Source organism: Engystomops pustulosus, chromosome 4, assembly GCF_040894005.1.
Source record: "Engystomops pustulosus chromosome 4, aEngPut4.maternal, whole genome shotgun sequence".
Lineage (NCBI taxonomy): Eukaryota > Metazoa > Chordata > Amphibia > Anura > Leptodactylidae > Engystomops > Engystomops pustulosus.
This window is the reverse complement of record NC_092414.1, coordinates 221931483-221952816: the sequence shown is the minus strand read 5'-3', so window position 1 is coordinate 221952816 and position 21334 is coordinate 221931483. Positions and strand designations below refer to the sequence as shown.

The 21334-nt window shown below is 46.6% G+C and overlaps 1 protein-coding gene across 1 annotated transcript in view; it reads right to left on the bottom strand.

Annotated features, from left to right (window-relative positions):
* Positions 1–308: 308 nt before the first annotated feature.
* LOC140128717 (olfactory receptor 5G9-like) overlaps positions 309–21334 on the bottom strand; it is a 68343-nt gene continuing 47317 nt past the window's right edge. Inside the window, exon 2 of the mRNA XM_072150414.1 lies at positions 309–1135. Within this exon, the coding sequence (XP_072006515.1) occupies positions 309–1135 (827 nt within the window). The remainder of the gene's footprint in view (positions 1136–21334) is intronic.

Sequence of the window (21334 nt, the reverse complement as noted above, 5' to 3'; positions counted from 1 at the left end):
AAAAAACCCCCAGGAAAACCACTGATAATCCCCATTGTGTATGACCTTTCTATACGTGAGCAATAACAATTTAGCTATTTCTAGAACAAAGCTGGATTTACATCTCAATTGTTGCACGTTTTGGGATCTGCGGCTGAGATCCTCGGTAAATATATGTATAATTTATGTTTCCAGCTGCTATAAAGAGAACCACAGATATATTTTCCATAAAGTTCATGGATTAAGTAATCCAGAAAATGAAAAACAAGCACACATAAGATGCATCGGCCTTACTCTCAACAATCCATAGTCAAAGAGATTAAACTCAATCAGATTTTTTTGTCAACAATGTCCTGTGCGGCTTTTTTAATATCTGTATTTTTAAAACTGTATATAATGGGATTAATCATTGGAGTGAATACTGTATAAAGCAGGGAGAGGCTCTTATTAACATCTGAATTTCCTCTTGTTGGAAGAATATAAACACTGAATATGGTCCAGTAGAATATGGAGACCACAGTGAGATGGGAGCTACAGGTGGAGAAGGCTTTCCGTCTACTGATATTAGTTGGGATCCGTAGGATGGCTCGGATAATTTTCACATAAGAAATGACAATTATTGTACTAGGGATATACAGGATTGGAATACTTAGCAAAAACATTTGTAGCTTTATAGGAAATGTATCGGAACAGGCAAGTTCTTCAAAGGGAACAAGATCACAGAACACATGGTCAATGACATTCGACCCACAGAACTTCAGCCTCGATACTGCTAAGGTGTTGGCCAAACCATTGCAAAGACTGAACAACCAGGAACCGACGGACAATATCACACAATATGCAGTTGTCATGATGGAGGAGTAGCGGAGGGGGTTACAGATGGCCACATATCTGTCATAGGACATCACTGTGAGGAGAAGACATTCAGATGCCTCTGTAGCACAGAAAAAATTAAACTGGGCCATACAACCAACGTAAGTAATGGTCCCTCCATTATTCAGTAGGATGTGGAGCATGTTGGGGGCAATATCTGAGGTTAGTAGGATGTCACTGATGGACAGCTGTGAGATGAAGAAGTACATGGGAGTGTGGAGACTTTTGTTGATAGAAACAAGGAAGACAATTAGGAGATTTCCAAATATTGTGAAACAGAAAACTACAAAAATCAGACAAAAGATTAAAATTCTTCGTTGTGGGCTGCCCCGAAAACCCAAAAGAATGAAGTCCATGATACCGGTTCCATTGTCCATCTATAGTTAGTAAAAGATTTGTAAAGAAAGCAAAAATAATTTCATTAATAAAGTAAAGTAGAAGAGACACCACAATGAGTCAGTTCCTCTATACCAGTGGTGGCGAACCTATGGCACTGGGGCCAGAGATGGCACTCGGAGGCATCTCGGTTGGCACACTGGCTGTCTCCCAGGCACAGAGTTTGCCAGACATGGCATCTTCCTGCAGTCTCAGGTAGTCCAAGTAGTGCCCTACTATTGTAAAGTGACCCATCCTGTGCTGCTTGGTCCTGTCCAAAGAGTGAAAAGGTGTCGGATTGGAGCTCAAAGATTCTGGTAGCAATAAGTTTGTTACTGCCTAAATTGCTGTGTTGGCACTTTGGGAAAAGCTAGTGGATTTTGAGTCTCACTTTGGGCACTCGATCTCTAAAAGGTTCTCCATCACTGCTCTATACTATAATGCAGGTCGTCATCTCATTACCTCATATACAAATTATGGATCAAAATATGGACTTTTGCTATTGATAATGTCAAAGTATAAATTCTAATAACTTCTATATCTTTCTTATTCCATGAATCCTTGTGTAGTAATACAGATACACCATATAGACAGCACAAGAGAGGAATCGATTCTCATGATAACCACTTAGATTTCCTTTCATACTAATCATCGGTCAGACCACACATGGAATATTATACAAAAATGTAATTACCCAGAAAGTATGGGTCAGGAGTAAAGTAGAACATCCAAAGGATAATATGACAATATTGAAGGAAAGCGGATGCCCATAAGTAGGTAAATATAACAATTTTATTAATTTCACAGATACAAAAAAGAATAAAAGCAATTAAAAAAGCACCCTAGGTGCTCTACAAAAACCGTTGACCCCAGTGCACAATGATAAGCGATTCAATACATGTAAACAGGCTGCAATATTCATCTATGAGGCACCATCAATGCAATAAATTACATGAATATGGTATAGTAGGTATTTAATATAGAAGGTGCTAGGATAGCCACTGTTTACCTGGATAGAGGACGTCAGTGTTAGGCACTGGGGGCAGTAATCCCCACGCATTTCGCCTGTACCAACAGGCTTCCTCAGGGGTCATTACACAAAAGTTTGGGGCACCAGTGTATAAAAATAACCAAGAAGAAGCGGAATGGGGCAGAAGAGACACAAGAAGATTATTAGGAGAATGTGAGACTAGAATACAATGATAGATGGGGTGATTTAGACAAAGACTATTAAAGGGGTGACAATGATAGAATAATTTTCTTTATCAAGGAGGAATCAAAATGTCATCTGAATTGAAGGTTAAAGGAAGGAAATTTCCCAAATTTCTTATATAATGATGAGGCAGCATGTGCATGGAGAGGCCACCATGCTCAGTATCACACAATGTTACACTACGACATATAGAGGCTTTTCATGAGGGTTGGAAAGTTCTGGTTCAAACTTCTCCTTTTAACAGAGAAAGTCAAAGCCGCTTTACCAGGAAAAATATGGTAAATATAATGGGACGATTTAGGGAAAGATGGTCTGTACTTAATCATATCAAACTATCCTAAAGGTCAAAGGTCAGACATCTTCAGATTCAAAGGTGACAGTGATGTATATCTCTGGGTTGTGAAACATTCATTATACTATATTTTATTATTATACATACTCACCTTCCGGCGACCCCCGATGGTTGGCGTGGCTCCCTGATGCTCCCGATGCTTTCTTCTCTCTGCTGTATTAGCCTGCAGAGGCATGGCCATGTGCTCTGCCGGCCGGCGCACACTATGATGTAATCAGTGGCGACACTGCCGCATCATAGTGTGTTCCGGGCCTCAGAGCACATGGCCATGCCTCTGCCGGCTAATACAGCAGAGAGAAGAAAGAAGAGGAGCCGCGGGGAGCCACATGGAGCATCGGGGAGCCGCACCAAGCATCGGGGGCGTCAGAAGGTGTTTATGATAGTCTATTTTTGTATAGACTCACGTATAAGCCAAGGTGGGGTTTTTCAGCACTTTTTTTGTACTGAAAAACTCGGCTTATACACAAGTATATACGGTAATCAAAGTGTCTGGATCAACACTGTAGGATTTATATGGTGGAGTAGATGTTCTTCTTTTCCAACCTTATCTACTGTGACGCTGTATTACTATGAAACATGATACAAAGACTGATTATATCATCGTGATATGAGATCCATTTTCTATTGTAATAATCGAGGCATCACAGACGTTGAAAATTAATTAATTATGAAATTATAAAATTGTAATGAAAACACCTCCTCAGTACATGTGCACAACTTCCTGTATACAGCGTGTGATATTCCTTATATGATTTTCTAGTTCCCTATGGGGATAAATCATGGATCTGCTTCTATCTTCTGCTCTCACATTTCTGAATGGATTAGACTTTAATTTGTAACAATCATCAATAAAATCACAATTATCATTTACTTAAATGAAGTTATAAGTAACAATTTGTTTATTTTGGTTAAAAATCATTACTGCCGGTACTTACATGGGGAATGTCCATGGTCTCATTATTCCTGTCCCTCATCTCAGAAGAGATAAATCACCGCCTGGAGGAGAAATTATTTATCAATTTGATCAGATTCTGTAAAATGACATGAAATGCAGCAACTTCAATGACAAAGCAGAGACTCTAAGTGGCCGCACTGCAGATCTCCTGTATATACCCTGTAGCTTCCCTCTATGGGGTTATTATCTGTGTCTCCTCAGTCTCATGTGTAGGTGCCCAAAAATTATGTAGAAATAATCCACAGCTTCTCCCCAAGGTCCAATTATTATTAAAGAAAAATAAAATAAATTAATCAAAATAATTTTTTTTTATTATCATTGTAAAGCTGAGAAAAGTGATGAATTTTTGACTGTTTCTAACAAGACTTTCTTTGTAGCATTAGTTTATGTGGCCTTTGCCCCCTCACTGCTCTCCTGGACAATGGGTCTTGTCCATGGCCAGTAAATTAAATGTACTTCTTCACACCATAATCCTATAACCGTGACTAGAGATGAGCAAGCATTAAAATGCTCGAGTGCTCGTATCGTATAATGAGCCCCATTGAAGTCAATGGGAGACTCAAGCAATTTTCACTGAAAGAACACATTGAAAGAACACTAAAGAAGAACACATTGCAGATGTTCTGTACATCTGCTAACTTATACGAAGACATGCGTGCTGAACACTGTTCTTCACTATAGTATGTGAAGAATACATTGTAGATGTTTCCATACATCTGCAATGTGTTCTTCACACATAATGTTCTTCACATACCATTGTGAAGAACACCGTTCAGCACGCGCGTGTCTTCCGATAAGTTGGCAGATGTTCGGAACATCTGCAATGTGTTCTTAACTGGGTCGGACTGTTGGTCCTGCTCCAGCCCGTTCCGCTCCAGCCTCCACTTCAGCCCCCGCTCCTCTCCTCCATGCCCGCTCCGGTTCGCTCCAGTCCCAGCTCCGCTCCGTGATGCCCGCTCCATGATGCCTGCTCCGCTCCTCCATGCCCGCTCCGTGATGCCCGCCCCTCCATGCCCGCACCTCCATGCCCGCTCCAGCCCCCGCTCCACTCCTCCATGCCTGCTCCCTGATGCCCGCTCTGCTCCTCCATGCCCGCTCCGTGATGCCTGCTCCATGCCCGCTCCAGCCCCGCTACGCTCCTCCATGCCCACTCCAGCCCCACTATGCTCCTCATGCCCGCTCCAGCCCCCGCTCCGCTCCTCCATGCCCACTCCGTGATACCCGCTCCGCTCCTCCATACCTGCTCCAGCTCCGCTCCACTCCTCCATGCCCGCTTCAGCCCCCTGCTCCACTCCACTTCAGCCTCCGCTCCTGCATGCGTGATCCAGCCTCCACTCCGTGATGCTCAGCGCTCGTGTCTTCGGCTAAGTTGGCAGATGTTTGGAACATCTGCAATGTTCTTCACTTAAATGATCCCGTGTTCACTATGTCCATTGTTTTAATTGTATTCTTCACTGTTCTTCACTGTCTTTTCTTAATTAAATGCTCGATCTCAAGCAGGGGAAATACTCGTCCGAGCACTCTAAAACTTAAACGAGCATCAAGCTCGGATGAGTATACTCGCTCATCTCTAACCGTGACCGATTAACTCCTTAGTGCGGTGCAAAGCTGCTAATACTGTATGAAGAGGGCTCACAAGGTGAGCCCTTGTCATACAGCGGAGGGGTTTGCTGCATATTACAGCAAACACTCACTGCTAATACCCACAATTTAAAAGACAGCAGAATGTGGACACTGATATCTTAGTGGAGGTCGTCACTCCCAGTGATGTCATTGGTGGATTGGTGATTAGTTATCAGTTGATCATTGTAATGAATCCTGCATAAAATCGCCATATAGTGCAGTCCAGTAGTAAAAATGATCAGACTGTCTAGAGTTAAAGTACCCAAGAGGGTCTTAAAAATATTTTATAAAAAAATTAAAAAAGTAATAAAAATTATGAAAACTAAAAAAACCCCATAAACTTATAATCACCCCATTTCCCTATAACTGATATTAAAACGAAATAAACAGTAAAAATCACAAAAATGTTAGGTATTGTCACGTCCCAAAATGCCAAATCTCTCATAATAAAAAAACGGTTATTCCCGTTTGTGAACCACATAACGTAAAATAGCACCCAAATATACAAAACGCCACTTTTACATCATTTTAAATCACATGTAAAATTTTATAAAAAATAGGTTGCACAATCCTCAAGATGGTAGTGAGGAAAACATCATCTCATCTTGCAAAAAAATGACACCTCCCCCAGCTCCGGACATCAAAGTATGAAAAAGTGACCAGCGTCAGAAGAGGGTGAATTGTTTTTATTTCCATACAAATTGTTTTTATTTTTGGCAATATATTAAAACACAATAAAACCTGTATAAATTTGGTATCACTGTGATGAAACTGAACAAAAGTATATGTATCATTTGGAGCACACAGTGAAAGTCATAAAAAATGAGCCTACAAGAAAGTGACGCAAATGCATTTTTTCGCCAATTTCACCAAATTTGGAATTTGTTTCCACCTCCCCTGTACACGGCCTGGAATAATAAATAATGTCACTGAGAAGTAAAATTTGTTACGCAGAAAATAAGCCCTCATTCAGCTCTGTACATGAAAAAATGTAGATAAAGATTTTTGAACATCGGGAGCAAAGAAATGAATGAAAAAACGCTGCAAAGCAAAGGGGTTAATACAGCTAGACTGGACCTGGGGAGGCAGTGAAGTTGTATATCTGGGATTTTCAAAGGCATCTGGTACAATTAGGCAAGAAAGGTCATTATTAGAGATGAGCGAACATGCTCGTCCGAGCTTGATGCTCGGTCGAGCATTAGCGTACTCGAAACTGCTCGTTGCTCGGACGAATACTTCGCCCGCTTGAGAAAATGGCAGCTCCCGCCGTTTTGCTTTTTGGCGGCCAGAAACAGAGCCAATCACAAGCCAGGAGACTCTGCACTCCACCCAGCATGACGTGGTACCCTTACACGTCGATAGCAGTGGTTGGCTGGCCAGATCAGGTGACCCTGGGATAGACTAGCCGCTGCCCGCGCTGCTCGGATCATTCTGTGTCTGGATGCCGCTAGGGAGAGAGCTGCTGCTGGTCAGGGAAAGCGTTAGGGTGTTCTATTAGCTTACTGTTAGGCAGGAGTGATTCTCCAAGAACCCAACAGCCCTTCTTAGGGCTACAATAACGTTCTACTTTTTTTTTTTTTATTTGCATCTAGTACCATTTTGTGAGGAATTAGCAGGGGGACTTGCTACCGTTGTGTTTTGCGCTTAGTGACGCACATATCCACCTCAAACACCAAAGTGGGAAAATTTAGTAGGGGTTGGATTTCAATTAGGCACAGTCTGCCATTTTTCCTTTTTTATTTTACGTTTATTTTGTTTAATAACTCAGCGTCATCTCATCTGGCATAGTAGTGTGCTTTCATACTTGGCTAGAAAATAGCCATAGGAGAATCCAAACGGCTTACGCCTACAGTAGCGTTATATATTTGATTTCTGGTTGATCTGCTGGTGGCTGTACTTGCTGCAGTGCATCTACTAGCCAATTCTGAGCAATTTGTAGTGAGACTTGCGACCGCTGTGTTTTGCGCTTAGTGACGCACATATCCATTGCAAAGACCGAAGTGGGAAAATTTAGTAGGGGTTGGATTTCAATTAGACACAGTCTGCCATTTGTCCTTTTTTATTTTACGTTTATTTTGTTTAATAACTCAGCGTCATCTCATCTGGCATAGTAGTGTGCTTTCATACTTGGCTAGAAAATAGCCATAGGAGAATACAAAGAGCTTACTTACGCCTACAGTAGCGTTATATATTTGATTTCCGGTTGATCTGCTGGTGGCTGTACTTGCTGCAGTGCATGTACTAGCCAATTCTGAGCAATTTGTAGTGAGACTTGCGACCGCTGTGTTTTGCGCTTAGTGACGCACATATCCATTGCAAAGACCGAAGTGGGAAAATTTAGTAGGGGTTGGATTTCAATTAGGCACAGTCTGCCATTTGTCCTTTTTTATTTTACGTTTATTTTGTTTAATAACTCAGCGTCATCTCATCTGGCATAGTAGTGTGCTTTCATACTTGGCTAGAAAATAGCCATAGGAGAATCCAAACGGCTTACGCCTACAGTAGCGTTATATATTTGATTTCTGGTTGATCTGCTGGTGGCTGTACTTGCTGCAGTGCATGTACTAGCCAATTCTGAGCAATTTGTAGTGAGACTTGCGACCGCTGTGTTTTGCGCTTAGTGACGCACATATCCATTGCAAAGACCGAAGTGGGAAAATTTAGTAGGGGTTGGATTTCAATTAGGCACAATCTGCCATTTGTCCTTTTTTATTTTACGTTTATTTTGTTTAATAACTCAGTGTCATCTCATCTGGCATAGTAGTGTGCTTTCATACTTGGCTAGAAAATAGCCATAGCAATAGGATAGCATCGTTTGGTTTTAAAAACTCAAAAACACAAAAAAAAACAAAAAAAACAAAAAAAAAACAAAAAACACAAAAAAAAACAAAAAACACAAAAAAAAGTTAAAAAAAAATTAAAGTTATAACTCTCATTTTAAAAATGTTTAACCCGAGGGCTAGGGGTAGAGGACGAGGGCGGGGACGTGGGCGTCCAACTACTGCAGGGGTCAGAGGCCGTGGTCCTGGGCGGGGTGAGACACCACCTGCTTATGAGGGAGCAGGGGAACGCCGCAGAGCTACACTCCCTAGGTTCATGTCTGAAGTTACTGGGACCCGTGGTAGAGCACTGTTGAGGCCAGAACAGTGCGAACAGGTGATGTCGTGGATTGCTGACAATGCTTCGAGCAATTTGTCCACCAGTCAGTCTTCCACGCAGTCCACCCATGTCACCGAAATCGCCACTTCTCCAGCTCCTGCACCTCAGCCTCCTCCCCCCCAGTCTGCCCCCTCCCAGGAAAATTTGGCATTTGAACCGGCATACTCTGAGGAACTGTTTTCTGGACCCTTCCCACAGTCACAAACCACTTGTCCGGTTGCTGCTGAGCAATTTTCCGATGCCCAGGTTTTCCACCAGTCACAGTCTGTGGGTGATGATGACCTTCTTGACGTAGTGGAAGTGTGTAAAGAGGTGTCCGACGATGAGGAGACACGGTTGTCAGACAGTGGGGAAGTTGTTGTCAGGGCAGGAAGTCCGAGGGGGGAGCAGACTGAGGGATCGGAGGATGATGAGGTGACAGACCCAAGCTGGGTTGAGAGGCCGGGTGAACACAGTGCTTCTGAGACGGAGGAGAGTCCTCGACCAGAACAGGTTGGAAGAGGCAGTGGTGGGGCCAGACGGAGAGGCAGGGCCAGAGCTGGTGCATCAGCGCCAAATGTGTCAACTAGTGAAGCTCCCGTGGTGAGGGCTCTTGCGGCGAGGGCTAGATCTTCAGAAGTCTGGAGGTTCTTTAAGGAAACACCGGATGACCGACGGACTGTGGTGTGCAACATTTGCCAAACCAGGCTCAGCAGGGGTTCCACCACTACTAGCTTAACTACCACCAGTATGCGCAGGCATATGAATGCTAAACACCCCACTCAGTGGCAACAAGCCCGTTCACCTCCGGCCGTGCACACCACTGCTCCTTCCCCTGTGTCAGCTGATAGTCAGCCCCCTGCCCAGGACCCTGCCACAAAAACCCCATCGTCGCCTCCACGATCCTCCACAGCATCCACCAGCGTTCAGCTCTCCATACCCCAGACGCTGGAGCGGAAACGCAAATATAGTGCAACCCACCCGCACGCCCAAGCCCTTAATGTGCACATCTCCAGATTGCTTAGCCTGGAGATGCTGCCCTATAGGCTAGTAGAGACCGAGGCCTTTCGCAACCTCATGGCGGCGGCCGCCCCTCGGTATTCGGTCCCCAGCCGCCACTACTTTTCCCGATGTGCCGTCCCAGCCCTGCACCAGCACGTGTCAGACAACATCACCCGTGCCCTGACCAACGCCGTTTCTGACAAGGTCCACCTGACCACGGACACGTGGACGAGTGCTGAACCTGGGACCGAGTCTGACCCTGGGGCTGGTCATATACTGCCAACACCGAGGATTGCGGGGCCTACCTCGGTCCAGGTGTTTCAGGCCTACTATGCCTCCTCCTCCTCCCACCCCTCCTCCACCTCCTCCTCCGAACTACCATCCGTGGGCACGGCGCCATCAGTCGGTAGTTCTAGGCACAGCAGCAGTGCCGTCGCTAAGCGACAGCAGGCGGTGCTCAAACTGCTGAGCCTAGGCGACAAAAGGCACACCGCCCAAGAGCTATTACAGGGCATCACGGCGCAGACTGATCTGTGGCTGGCACCGCTGAACCTGAAGCCAGGCATGGTTGTGTGTGACAACGGCCGTAACCTGGTGGCGGCTCTGCAACTCGGCAGACTGACACATGTGCCATGCCTGGCCCATGTGTTAAATCTGATAGTTCAGCGTTTCCTCAAGACATACCCCAATCTGTCTGATTTGCTCACGAAGGTGCGCCACATCTGTGCGCATTTCAGGAAGTCCAGCCCAGATGCTGCCACTCTCAGGGCAGCGCAGCGCCGCCTCCAACTGCCCGCTCACCGACTGTTGTGCGACGTGCCCACGAGGTGGAATTCAACACTGACCATGTTATCCAGAGTTTACCAGCAGCGCAGAGCGATTGTAGACTGCCAGATGTCAACTTCCACCAGAAGTGGTAGTCAGGTCAGTCAGCTTCCTCAAGTCTACAATGAGGAGTGGACGTGGATGTCTGATATCTGTCAGGTGCTGAGTAACTTTGAGGAGTCAACACAGATGGTCAGTGGCGATGCCGCCATCATCAGCCTCACCATCCCGCTGCTTGGCCTGTTGAAAAACTCTCTGATCAGCATGAAGTCGGAAGCTTTGCGCTCGTCACAAGAGACGGGGGAAGAAGATTCCCTTGTTGATAGCCAAAGCACCCTCAGGTCTGTTTCTCAGCGCATATCGGAGGAGGTGGAGGTGGAGGAGGATGAGGAGGAGGAGAATGTTGGCGAGACACAAGAGGGGACCATTGTTGAGTCCTTCACTGTTCAGCGTGTATGGGCAGAAGAAGAGGAGTTGGAGGAGTTGGAGGAGGAGGAAATGGACAGTCAGGCCAGTGAGGGGAGTGAATTCTTACGCGTTGGTACTCTGGCGCATATGGCAGATTTCATGCTAGGCTGCCTATCCCGTGACCCTCGCGTTCAAAGAATTTATTCCAGCACCGATTACTGGGTATTCACTCTCCTGGACCCACGGTACAAGCAAAATCTTTCCACTCTCATCCCTGCAGAGGAAAGGAGTGTGAGAATGCATGAATACCAGCAGGCCCTGGTGCACAAGCTGAAACAGTATTTCCCTTCTGACAGCGCTAGCGGCAGAGTGCGTAGTTCTGCGGGACAAGTAGCGAGGGAGAGTAGGCGAGCAGGCAGCTTGTCCAGCACTGGCAAGGGTACGCTTTACAAGGCTTTTGCCAGCTTTATGTCACCCCAGCAAGACACTGTCACCTGTCCCCAGTCTCGGCAGAGTAGGGCTGATCTTTACAGAAAGATGGTGAGGGAGTACGTAGCTGACCATACCATCGTCCTAAATGATCACACAGCTCCCTACAACTACTGGGTTTCAAAGCTGGACATGTGGCACGAACTGGCGCTGTACGCCTTGGAGGTTCTTGCCTGCCCTGCCGCTAGCGTCTTGTCCGAGCGGGTTTTCAGTGCAGCTGGTGGCATCATCACAGATAAGCGTACACGCCTGTCGACTGACAGCGCTGACAGGCTGACGCTTATTAAAATGAATAAAGGCTGGATTTCTCAGAATTTCCAATCTCCACCAGGTGAAGCAAGCTCAACCTGAATAATTGGTCCACTCCTCCTCCTCCTCATTTTCCTCCTTCTCCTCCTCTTTGTACAGTAAAGCAGAGGAAACTGGCTATTTTTTGACAGGGCCCACTGGCTCTTGCTATAGTACTTTATGCATTTAATTTTTCTGGAGGGCCACCTACCCGGTCCTCTGTTTGAAACAATTTTTGTGAGTGCCACATACAGGCACTCAATCTATTCCATTTTTCTGGAGGGCCACCTACCCGGTCCTCTGTTTTAAAAAATTTTTGGGACTGCCACATACAGGCACTCAATCTATTCCATTTTACTGGAGGGCCACCTACCTGCTCCTCTGGTTTGAAAAATTTTTGGGACGGCCACATACAGGCACTCAATCTATTCCATTTTTCTGGAGGGACACCTACCTGCTCCTCTGGTTTGAAAACTTTTTGGGACTGCCACATACAGGCACTCAATCTATTCCATTTTACTGGAGGGCCACCTACCTGCTCCTCTGGTTTGAAACATTTTTGGGACTGCCACATACAGGCACTCAATCTATTCCATTTTTCTGGAGGGACACCTACCTGCTCCTCTGGTTTGAAAAATTTTTGGGACTGCCACATACAGGCACTCAATCTATTCCATTTTTCTGGAGGGACACCTACCTGCTCCTCTGGTTTGTAAACTTTTTGGGACTGCCACATACAGGCACTCAATCTATTCCATTTTACTGGAGGGCCACCTACCTGCTCCTCTGGTTTGAAACATTTTTGGGACTGCCACATACAGGCACTCAATCTATTCCATTTTTCTGGAGGGACACCTACCTGCTCCTCTGGTTTGAAAACTTTTTGGGACTGCCACATACAGGCACTCAATCTATTCCATTTTACTGGAGGGCCACCTACCTGCTCCTCTGGTTTGAAACATTTTTGGGACTGCCACATACAGGCACTCAATCTATTCCATTTTTCTGGAGGGACACCTACCTGCTCCTCTGGTTTGAAAACTTTTTGGGACTGCCACATACAGGCACTCAATCTATTCCATTTTACTGGAGGGCCACCTACCTGCTCCTCTGGTTTGAAACATTTTTGGGACTGCCACATACAGGCACTCAATCTATTCCATTTTTCTGGAGGGACACCTACCTGCTCCTCTGGTTTGAAAACTTTTTGGGACTGCCACATACAGGCACTATCCAAATTAAATTGTCTCCATAGCAGCCTCCACACGTTGTCTCCATTGCTACCTCCAAAAGTCGTCCATATAGCTGCCTCCATACATCCTCCCCTTATCAAACGAGGTGTGTCAGGCAGAAATTTGGGTTGTTTTCATGGATTCCACATCAAAGTTGTTAACTTTGTCGCCACCCTGCTGTGTTATCCACAAAATATACTGGCAAACTTTTATGATTAACCGATATTATTTCAGCGCTTCTTGCGCAGCTGTTTACATTCCCCTCACCCGCCATATCCTAAACTTATAAGAACGCTACTACACTTGATCTTATACAAAATGTTCTTAGAAGTGCTGTTTGGGGAGTAGCCTATAGACAGGGGCTTGGATTGGCGAAAGCTCGCCTGGCAGCGGAGCGCCAGCTCCATGCCAAGATCCAACTAACATAGTTTTAACTGCAGCACCTTTAATCTACTACTAGTTCACTGCCTCCATACATGGTCCCCTTATCAAACGAGCTGTGTCAGGCAGAATTTTGGGTTGTTTTCATGGCTTCCATGTTAACTTTGTCGCCACCCTGCTGTGTAATCCACAAAATATACTGGCAAACTTTTATCATGTACCGATATTATTTGAGCGCTTCTTGCTCACCTCCTTTGGTTCCTCTCTGCCACCCACTGGTTTGAAGCCTGAGTCCATTTAGGGTATGTTGCCATGCCACTCTCTAGCCTGCCACTGCTGCCGCTGCCTCTGCATGCCGTCCCCTATAGTGTCAGGGTCAATTATTGGATGTTTTAGATGCTATCTAGCTTCATTCTGTCACTCTGTCATGGCCATGCTGTTGCCCATAATTTTGGCATAATGGTGCGATTAAGCAGCCTCAGAGGCATCCATGCATGCTTCCCCTGCTGTTTCCTGTCCATTTCCGTGGTGTTTCCATCCTTTTCTGAGGTTCACAGGTGTTTGGCCAAGCTTCCCTGTGCAGAGCCTTGGTCCCCTTGAAAAATGCTCGAGTCTCCCATTGACTTCAATGGGGTTCGTTATTCGAGACGAGCACTCGAGCATCGGGAAAAGTTCGTCTCGAATAACGAGTACCCGAGCATTTTAGTGTTCGCTCATCTCTAGTCATTATATAAAATGAAACTGCTGGGACTTGGGGTAAAATCTGTGTATTCAGGTTAGCAAATGCCTTATTGATAGAAAACAGCGGGTCTTCGTTAATGGCTCATTGGCAGATTGGGTTGAAGCTACCAGTGGAGACCACAGGAGTCAGTACTGGTCCCACTTCTAATATGTTTAATTTATGAACTCATAGAGGGTTTACACAGTGGAGTTTCAATATTTTCAGATGATACTAAGCTCTGTAAAGTACATAAAATGGAGGAGGATAGTTTAATATTACAGATTGATTTGTGGAAGCTGAAGGCCTGGGATAAAAATAGTCTATGGGTTTTGTGTAGCTAAACTGGACTGAGGGGAAGTATAGTACACAGATACAGTAAGAGCTGTCTATGTCTTTGTTGGCCAATAGATTAATTGAATCAAGAATTCTCTACCTGACAAAAGGTTTACTCTAACAGAAAGAAATCCTGTTGTGCCGGTGCTGCACACATACACAATGTCATCCTTTTCTTAAAGGTGTTTTTTTTCAATGGGTACATGTTTTTAACCTTTTTGTAATGTTTTTGAACTAATAAATTAAGGATTTTTATACATTTATCACTGGAACTCCCTTTTCTTGTGGATTTTCTAGTATAAAAAAGAAGTCTTTGTATTAACACTAGAGATGAGCGAGCACTAAAATGCTCGAGTGCTCGTCTCTAGAGATGAGCGAACATACTCGTCCGAGCTTGATGCTCGTTGCAGCATTAGAGTACTCGAAACTGCTCGTTGCTTGGACGAGTATTTCGCCAGCTCGAGAAAATGGCATCTCCCGCCGTTTAGGTTTTTGGCGGCCAGAAACAAGGCCAATCACAAGCCAGGAGACTCTGCACTCCACCCAGCATGACGTGGTACCCTTACACGTGGATAGCAGTGGTTGGCTGGCCAGATCAGGTGACCCTGGGATAGACTAGCCGCTGCCCGCGCTGCTCGGATCATTCTCTGTCTGGATGCCGTTAGGGAGAGAGTTGCTGCTGCTGCAGGGATAGCGTTAGGGTGTTCTATTAGCTTACTGTTAGGCAGGAGTGAGTATACAAGAACCCAACAGCCCTTGTTAGGGCTACAATAGCGTTATATATTTAATTTTTTTTGTTTGCTTGTGGCTGGGCTTGCTGCCACTAGTAGTGCAGCTAGTACCATATTGTGAGGAATTTGCAGGGAGACTTGCGACCGTTGTGTTTAGCGCTTAGTGACACACATATCCATCGCAAAGACCGAAGTGGGACAATTTATTAGGGGTTTGATTGAAATTAGGCACAGTCTGCCATTTACTTTTTATTTTACGTTTATTTTTTCATAACTCAGCGTCATCTCATCTGGCATAGCAGTGTGCTTTCATAGTTGGCTAGAAAATAGCCATAGCAATAGGATAGCATCGTTTGGTTTTAAAAACTAAAAAACACAAAAAAAACAAAAAAAAAAATACAAAAAAAAAGTTAAAAAAAATTAAAGTTATAACTTTCATTTTCAAAATGTTTAACCCGAGGGCTAGGGGTAGAGGACGAGGGCGGGGACGTGGGCGTCCATCTACTGCAGGGGTCAGAGGCCGTGGTCCTGGGCGGGGTGAGACACCACCTGCTGATGAGGGAGCAGGGGAACGCCGCAGAGCTACACTCCCTAGGTTCATGTCTGAAGTTACTGGGACTCGTGGTAGAGCACTGTTGAGGCCAGAACAGTGCGAACAGGTGATGTCGTGGATTGCCGACAATGCTTTGAGCAATTTGTCCACCAGTCAGTCTTCCACGCAGTCCACCCATGTCCCCGTTCACCTCCGGCCGTGCACACCACTGCTCCTTCCCCTGTGTCAGCTGATAGTCAGCCCCCTGCCCAGGACCCTGGCCCAAAAACCCCATCGTCGCCTCCACGATCCTCCACAGCATCCACCAGCGTTCAGCTCTCCATACCCCAGATGCTGGAGCGCAAAAGGAAGTATAGTGCAACCCACCCACACGCCCAAGCCCTCAACGTCCACTTCTCCAGATTGCTTAGCCTGGAGATGCTGCCCTATAGGCTGCTAGAGACCGAGGCCTTTCGCAACCTCATAACGGCGGCCGCCCCTCGGTATTCGGTCCCCAGCCGCCAATACTTTTCCCGATGTGCCGTCCCAGCCCTGCACCAGCACGTGTCAGACAACATCATCCGTGCCCTGACCAACGCCGTTTCTGACAAGGTCCACCTGACCACGGACACGTGGACGAGTGCTGCCGGGCAGGGCCACTATATATCGCTGACGGCACATTGGGTTAACTTGGTGGAGGCTGGGACCAAGTCTGACCCTGCGGCTGGTCATATACTGCCGACGCCGAGGATTGCGGGGCCTACCTCGGTCCAGGTCTTTCAGGCCTACTATGCCTGCTCCTCCTCCCACCCCTCCTCCACCTCCTCCTCCGAACTACCATCGGTGGGCATGGCGCCATCAGTCGCTAGCTCTAGGCACAGCAGCCTAGGCGATAAAAGGCACACCGCCCAAGAACTATTACAGGGCATCACGGCACAGACTGATCTGTGGCTGGCACCGCTGAACCTGAAGCCAGGCATGGTTGTGTGTGACAACGGCCGTAACCTGGTGGCGGCTCTGCAACTCGGCAGACTGTCACATGTGCCATGCCTGGCCCATGTGTTAAATCTCATAGTTCAGCGGTTCCTCAAGACATACCCCAATCTGTCTGATTTGCTCACGAAGGTGCGCCGCATCTGTGCGCATTTCAGGAAGTCCAGCATAGATGCTGCCACTCTCAGGGCAGCGCAGCGCCGCCTCCAACTGCCCGCTCACCGACTGTTGTGCGACGTGCCCACGAGGTGGAATTCAACATTAACCATGTTATCCAGAGTTTACCAGCAGCGCAGAGCGATTGTAGACTGCCAGATGTCAACTTCCACCAGAACTGGTAGTCAGGTCAGTCAGCTTCCTCAAGTCTTCAATAAGGAGTGGACGTGGATGTCTGATATCTGTCAGGTGCTGAGTAACTTTGAGGAGTCAACACAGATGGTCAGTGGGGATGCCGCCATCATCAGCCTCACCATCCCGCTGCTTGGCCTGTTGAAAAACTCTCTGATCAGAATGAAGTCGGAAGCTTTGAGCTCGTCACAAGAGACGGCGGAAGAAGATTCCCTTGTTGATAGCCAAAGCACCCTCAGGTCTGTTTCTCAGCGCATATCGGAGGAGGTGGAGGAGGATGAGGAGGAAGAGGAGGAGAATGTTGGCGAGACACAAGAGGGGACCATTGTTCAGTCCTTCACTGTTCAGCGTGTATGGGCAGAAGAAGAGGAGTTGGAGGAGGAGGAGGAGGAGGAAATGGAGAGTCAGGCCAGTGAGGAGAGTGAATTCTTGAGCGTTGGTACTCTGGCGCATATGGCAGATTTCATGCTAGGCTGCCTATCCCGTGACCCTCGCGTTCAAAGAATTTATTCCAGCACCGATTACTGGGTATTCACTCTCCTGGACCCACGGTACAAGCAAAATCTTTCCACTCTCATCCCTGCAGAGGAAAGGAGTGTGAGAATGCATGAATACCAGCAGGCCCTGGTGCACAAGCTGAAACAGTATTTCCCTTCTGACAGCGCTAGCGGCAGAGTGCGTAGTTCTGCGGGACAAGTAGCGAGGGAGAGTAGGCGAGCAGGCAGCTTGTCCAGCACTGGCAAGGGTACGCTTTACAAGGCTTTTGCCAGCTTTATGTCACCCCAGCAAGACACTGTCACCTGTCCCCAGTCTCGGCAGAGTAGGGCTGATCTTTACAGAAAGATGGTGGGGGAGTACGTAGCTGACCATACCATCGTCCTTAATGATCACACAGCTCCCTACAACTACTGGGTTTCAAAGCTGGACATGTGGCACGAACTGGCGCTGTACGCCTTGGAGGTTCTTGCTTGCCCTGCCGCTAGCGTCTTGTCCGAGCGGGTTTTCAGTGCAGCTGGTGGCATCATCACCGATAAGCGTACACGCCTGTTGACTGACAGCGCTGACAGGCTGACGCTTATCAAGATGAATAAAGCCTGGATTTCTCATAAATTCTATTCTCCACCAGGTGAAGGAAGCTCAACCTGAATAATTTATGCACTCCTCCTCCTCATTTTCCTCCTCCTCCTCCTCTTTGTACACTAAAGCAGAGGAAACTGGCTATTTTTTGACAGGGCCCACTGGCTCTAGCTATAGTACTCTATGCATTTAATTTTTCTGGAGGGCCACCTACCCGGTCCTCTGTTTTAAACAATTTTTGGTAGTGCCACATACAGGCACTCAATCTATTTAATTTTTCTGGAGGGCCACCTACCTGCTCCTCTGGTTTGAATACTTTTTTGGACTGCCACATACAGGCACTATCCAAATTAAATTGTCTCCATAGCAGCCTCCACACGTTGTCTCCATTGCTACCTCCACACGTCATCTCCATAGCTGCCTCCAAATGTCGTCCATATAGCTGCCTCCATACATCGTCCCCTTATCAAACGAGCTGTGTCAGGCAGAAATTTGGGTTGTTTTCATGGCTTCCACATCAAACTTGTTAACTTTGTCGCCACCCTGCTGTGTTATCCACAAAATATACTGGCAAACTTTTATGATTAACCGATATTATTTCAGCGCTTCTTGCACATCTGTTGACATTCCCCTCAACCGCCATAACCTAAACTTATAAGAACGCTACTACACTTGATCTTAGACAAAAGGTTCTTAGATGTGCTGTTTGGGGAGGAGCAGAGAGACAGGGGCTTGGATTGGCAAAAGCTCGCCTGGCAGCGGAGCGCCAGCTCCATCCCAAGATCCAACTAACATAGTTTTAACTGCAGCACCTTTAATCTACTACTACTTCACTGCCTCCATACATTGTCCCCTTATCAAACGAGCTGTGTCAGGCAGAATTTTCTGGTGTTTCACCAGATACATAGTGGAACTCGGCGCGTCTGTCGCCGCCATGCTGAAGTTGCAATCATAGCAGCGCAATATGGATGCCCCATACTGTCGCTCTTAATCATGGAAGTCGTCTCTATGGCTGCCTCCAAATGTCGTCCCCTTATCAAACGAGCTGTGTCAGGCTCATTTTTCGGGTGTTTCACCAGATACTTTATGGAACTTGGTCACTATGTCGCCACCATGCTGTGTTATCGACTAAATATATGTCACTCTGTCATGGCCATGCTGTTACCCATAATTTTGGCATAATGTGCCAAGCTTCCCTGTGCAGAGCCTTGGTCCCCTTGAAAATTGCTCGAGTCTCCCATTGACTTAAATGGGGCTCGTTATTCGAGACGAGCACTCGAGCATCGGGAAAAGTTCGTCTCGAATAACGAGCACCCGAGCATTTTAGTGCTCGCTCATCTCTACTCGTCTCGAATAACGAGCCCCATTGAAGTCAATAGGAGACTCGAGCATTTTTCAAGGGGACCGAGGCTCTGCACAGGGAGCTTGGCCAAACACCTGGAAACCTCAGAAAATGATGGAAACACCACGGAAATGGACAGAAAACAGCAGGAGCAGCATGCATGGATGCCTCTGAGAGTGACAGAATGAGGCTGGATAGCAACTAAAACATCCAATAATTGACCCTGACACTATAGGGGATGGCATGCAGAGGCAGCGGCAGCAGCGGCAGGCTAGAGAGTGGCATGGCGACATACCCTAAATGGACTCAGGCTTCAAACCAGTGGGTGGCAGAGAGGAACCAAAGGAGGTGAGCAAGAAGCGCTGAAATGATTTCCTCAGTGAACAAAAGGTTGACGGTATATTTAGTCGATAACACAGCATGGTGGCGACATAGTGACCAAGTTCCATAACGTATCTGGTGAAACACCCGAAAAATGAGCCTGACACAGCTCGTTTGATAAGGGGACGACATGTGGAGGCAGCCATAGAGACGACTTCCATGATTAAGAGCGATAGTATGGGGCATCCATATTGCTTCTATGATTGAAACTTCAGGTCTCCAGCATGGCGGCGACAGATGGGCCGAGTTCCACTATGTATCTGCCTGACACAGCTCGTTTGATAAGGGGATGATGTGCTGCATATCCTCTCGTGCTCCAGCGTCTGGGGTATAGAGAGTTGAAAGTTGCGCATGGAAACATTGGTGGACGCTGTGGAGGATCGTGGAGGCGAAATGGACAGGAAACAGCAGGGGCAGCATGTATGGATGCCTCTGAGGCTGCCTAATCTTGGGATGGAGCTGGCGCTCCGCTGCCAGGCGAGCTTTCGCCTGTCGAAGCCCCTGTCTCTCGGCTCCTCCCCACCCAAAATGGGCCTGGGGGCCAGAAGCGTTTACTTTGAAAAAATTATAATTTTCAAAGCAGGCGGGGTCGTTTGAATATTTCACCTAGGAATAATGGAATAGCATAGCGGTTCTATTTTTAATTGTTTTTCGGAAATGGTTCCATGATTAAGAGCGACAGTATGGGGCATCCATATTGCGCTGCTATAATTGCAACTGCAAGTCTCCAGCATGGCGGCGACAGATGGGCCGAGTTCCACTATGTATCTGGTGAAACACCCGAAAATTCTGCCTGACACAGCTCGTCGATAAGGGGACGATGTATGGAGGCTGTGAAGTAGTAGTAGATTAAAGGTGCTGCAGTTAAAACTATGTTAGTTGGATTTTGGGATGGAGCTGGCGCTCTGCTGCCAGGCGAGCTTTCGCCTGTCCAAGCCCCTGTCTCTCGGCTCCTCCCTAAACAGCACCTCTAAGAACCTTTTGTATAAGATCAAGTGCAGTAATGTTCTTATAAGTTTGGGTTATGTCGGGTGAGGGGAATGTAAACAGATGCGCAAGAAGCGCTGAAATAATATCGGTAAATCATAAAAATTGGCCAGTATATTTTGTGGATAACACAGCAGGGTGGCGACAAAGTTAACAAGTTTGATGTGGAAGCCATGAAAACAACCCAAAATTCTGCCTGACACAGCTCGTTTGATAAGGGGACCATGTATGGAGGCAGCTATATGGACGACTTTTGGAGGCAGCTATGGAGATGACGTATGGAGGTAGCAATGGAGACAATGTGCTATGGAAACTATTTAATTTGGATAGGGTCTGTATGTGGCAGTCCAAAAAAGTTTTCAAACCAGAGGAGCAGGTAGGTGGCCCTCCAGAAAAATTAAATAGATTGAGTGCCTGTATGTGGCACTACCAAAAATTGTTTAAAACAGAGGACCGGGTAGGTGGCCCTCCAGAAAAATTAAATGCATAAAGTACTATAGCTAGCGCCAGTTGGCCCTGTCAAAAAATAGCCAGTTTCCTCTGCTTTAGTGTACAAAGAGGAGGAGAAGGAGGAAAATGAGGAGTAGGAGTGCATAAATTATTCAGGTTGAGCTTCCTTCACCTGGTGGAGAATGGAAATCATGAGAAATCCAGGCTTTATTCATCTTGATAAGCGTCAGCCTGTCAGCGCTGTCAGTCGACAGGCGTGTACGCTTATCGGTGATGATGCCACCAGCTGCACTGAAAACCCGCTCG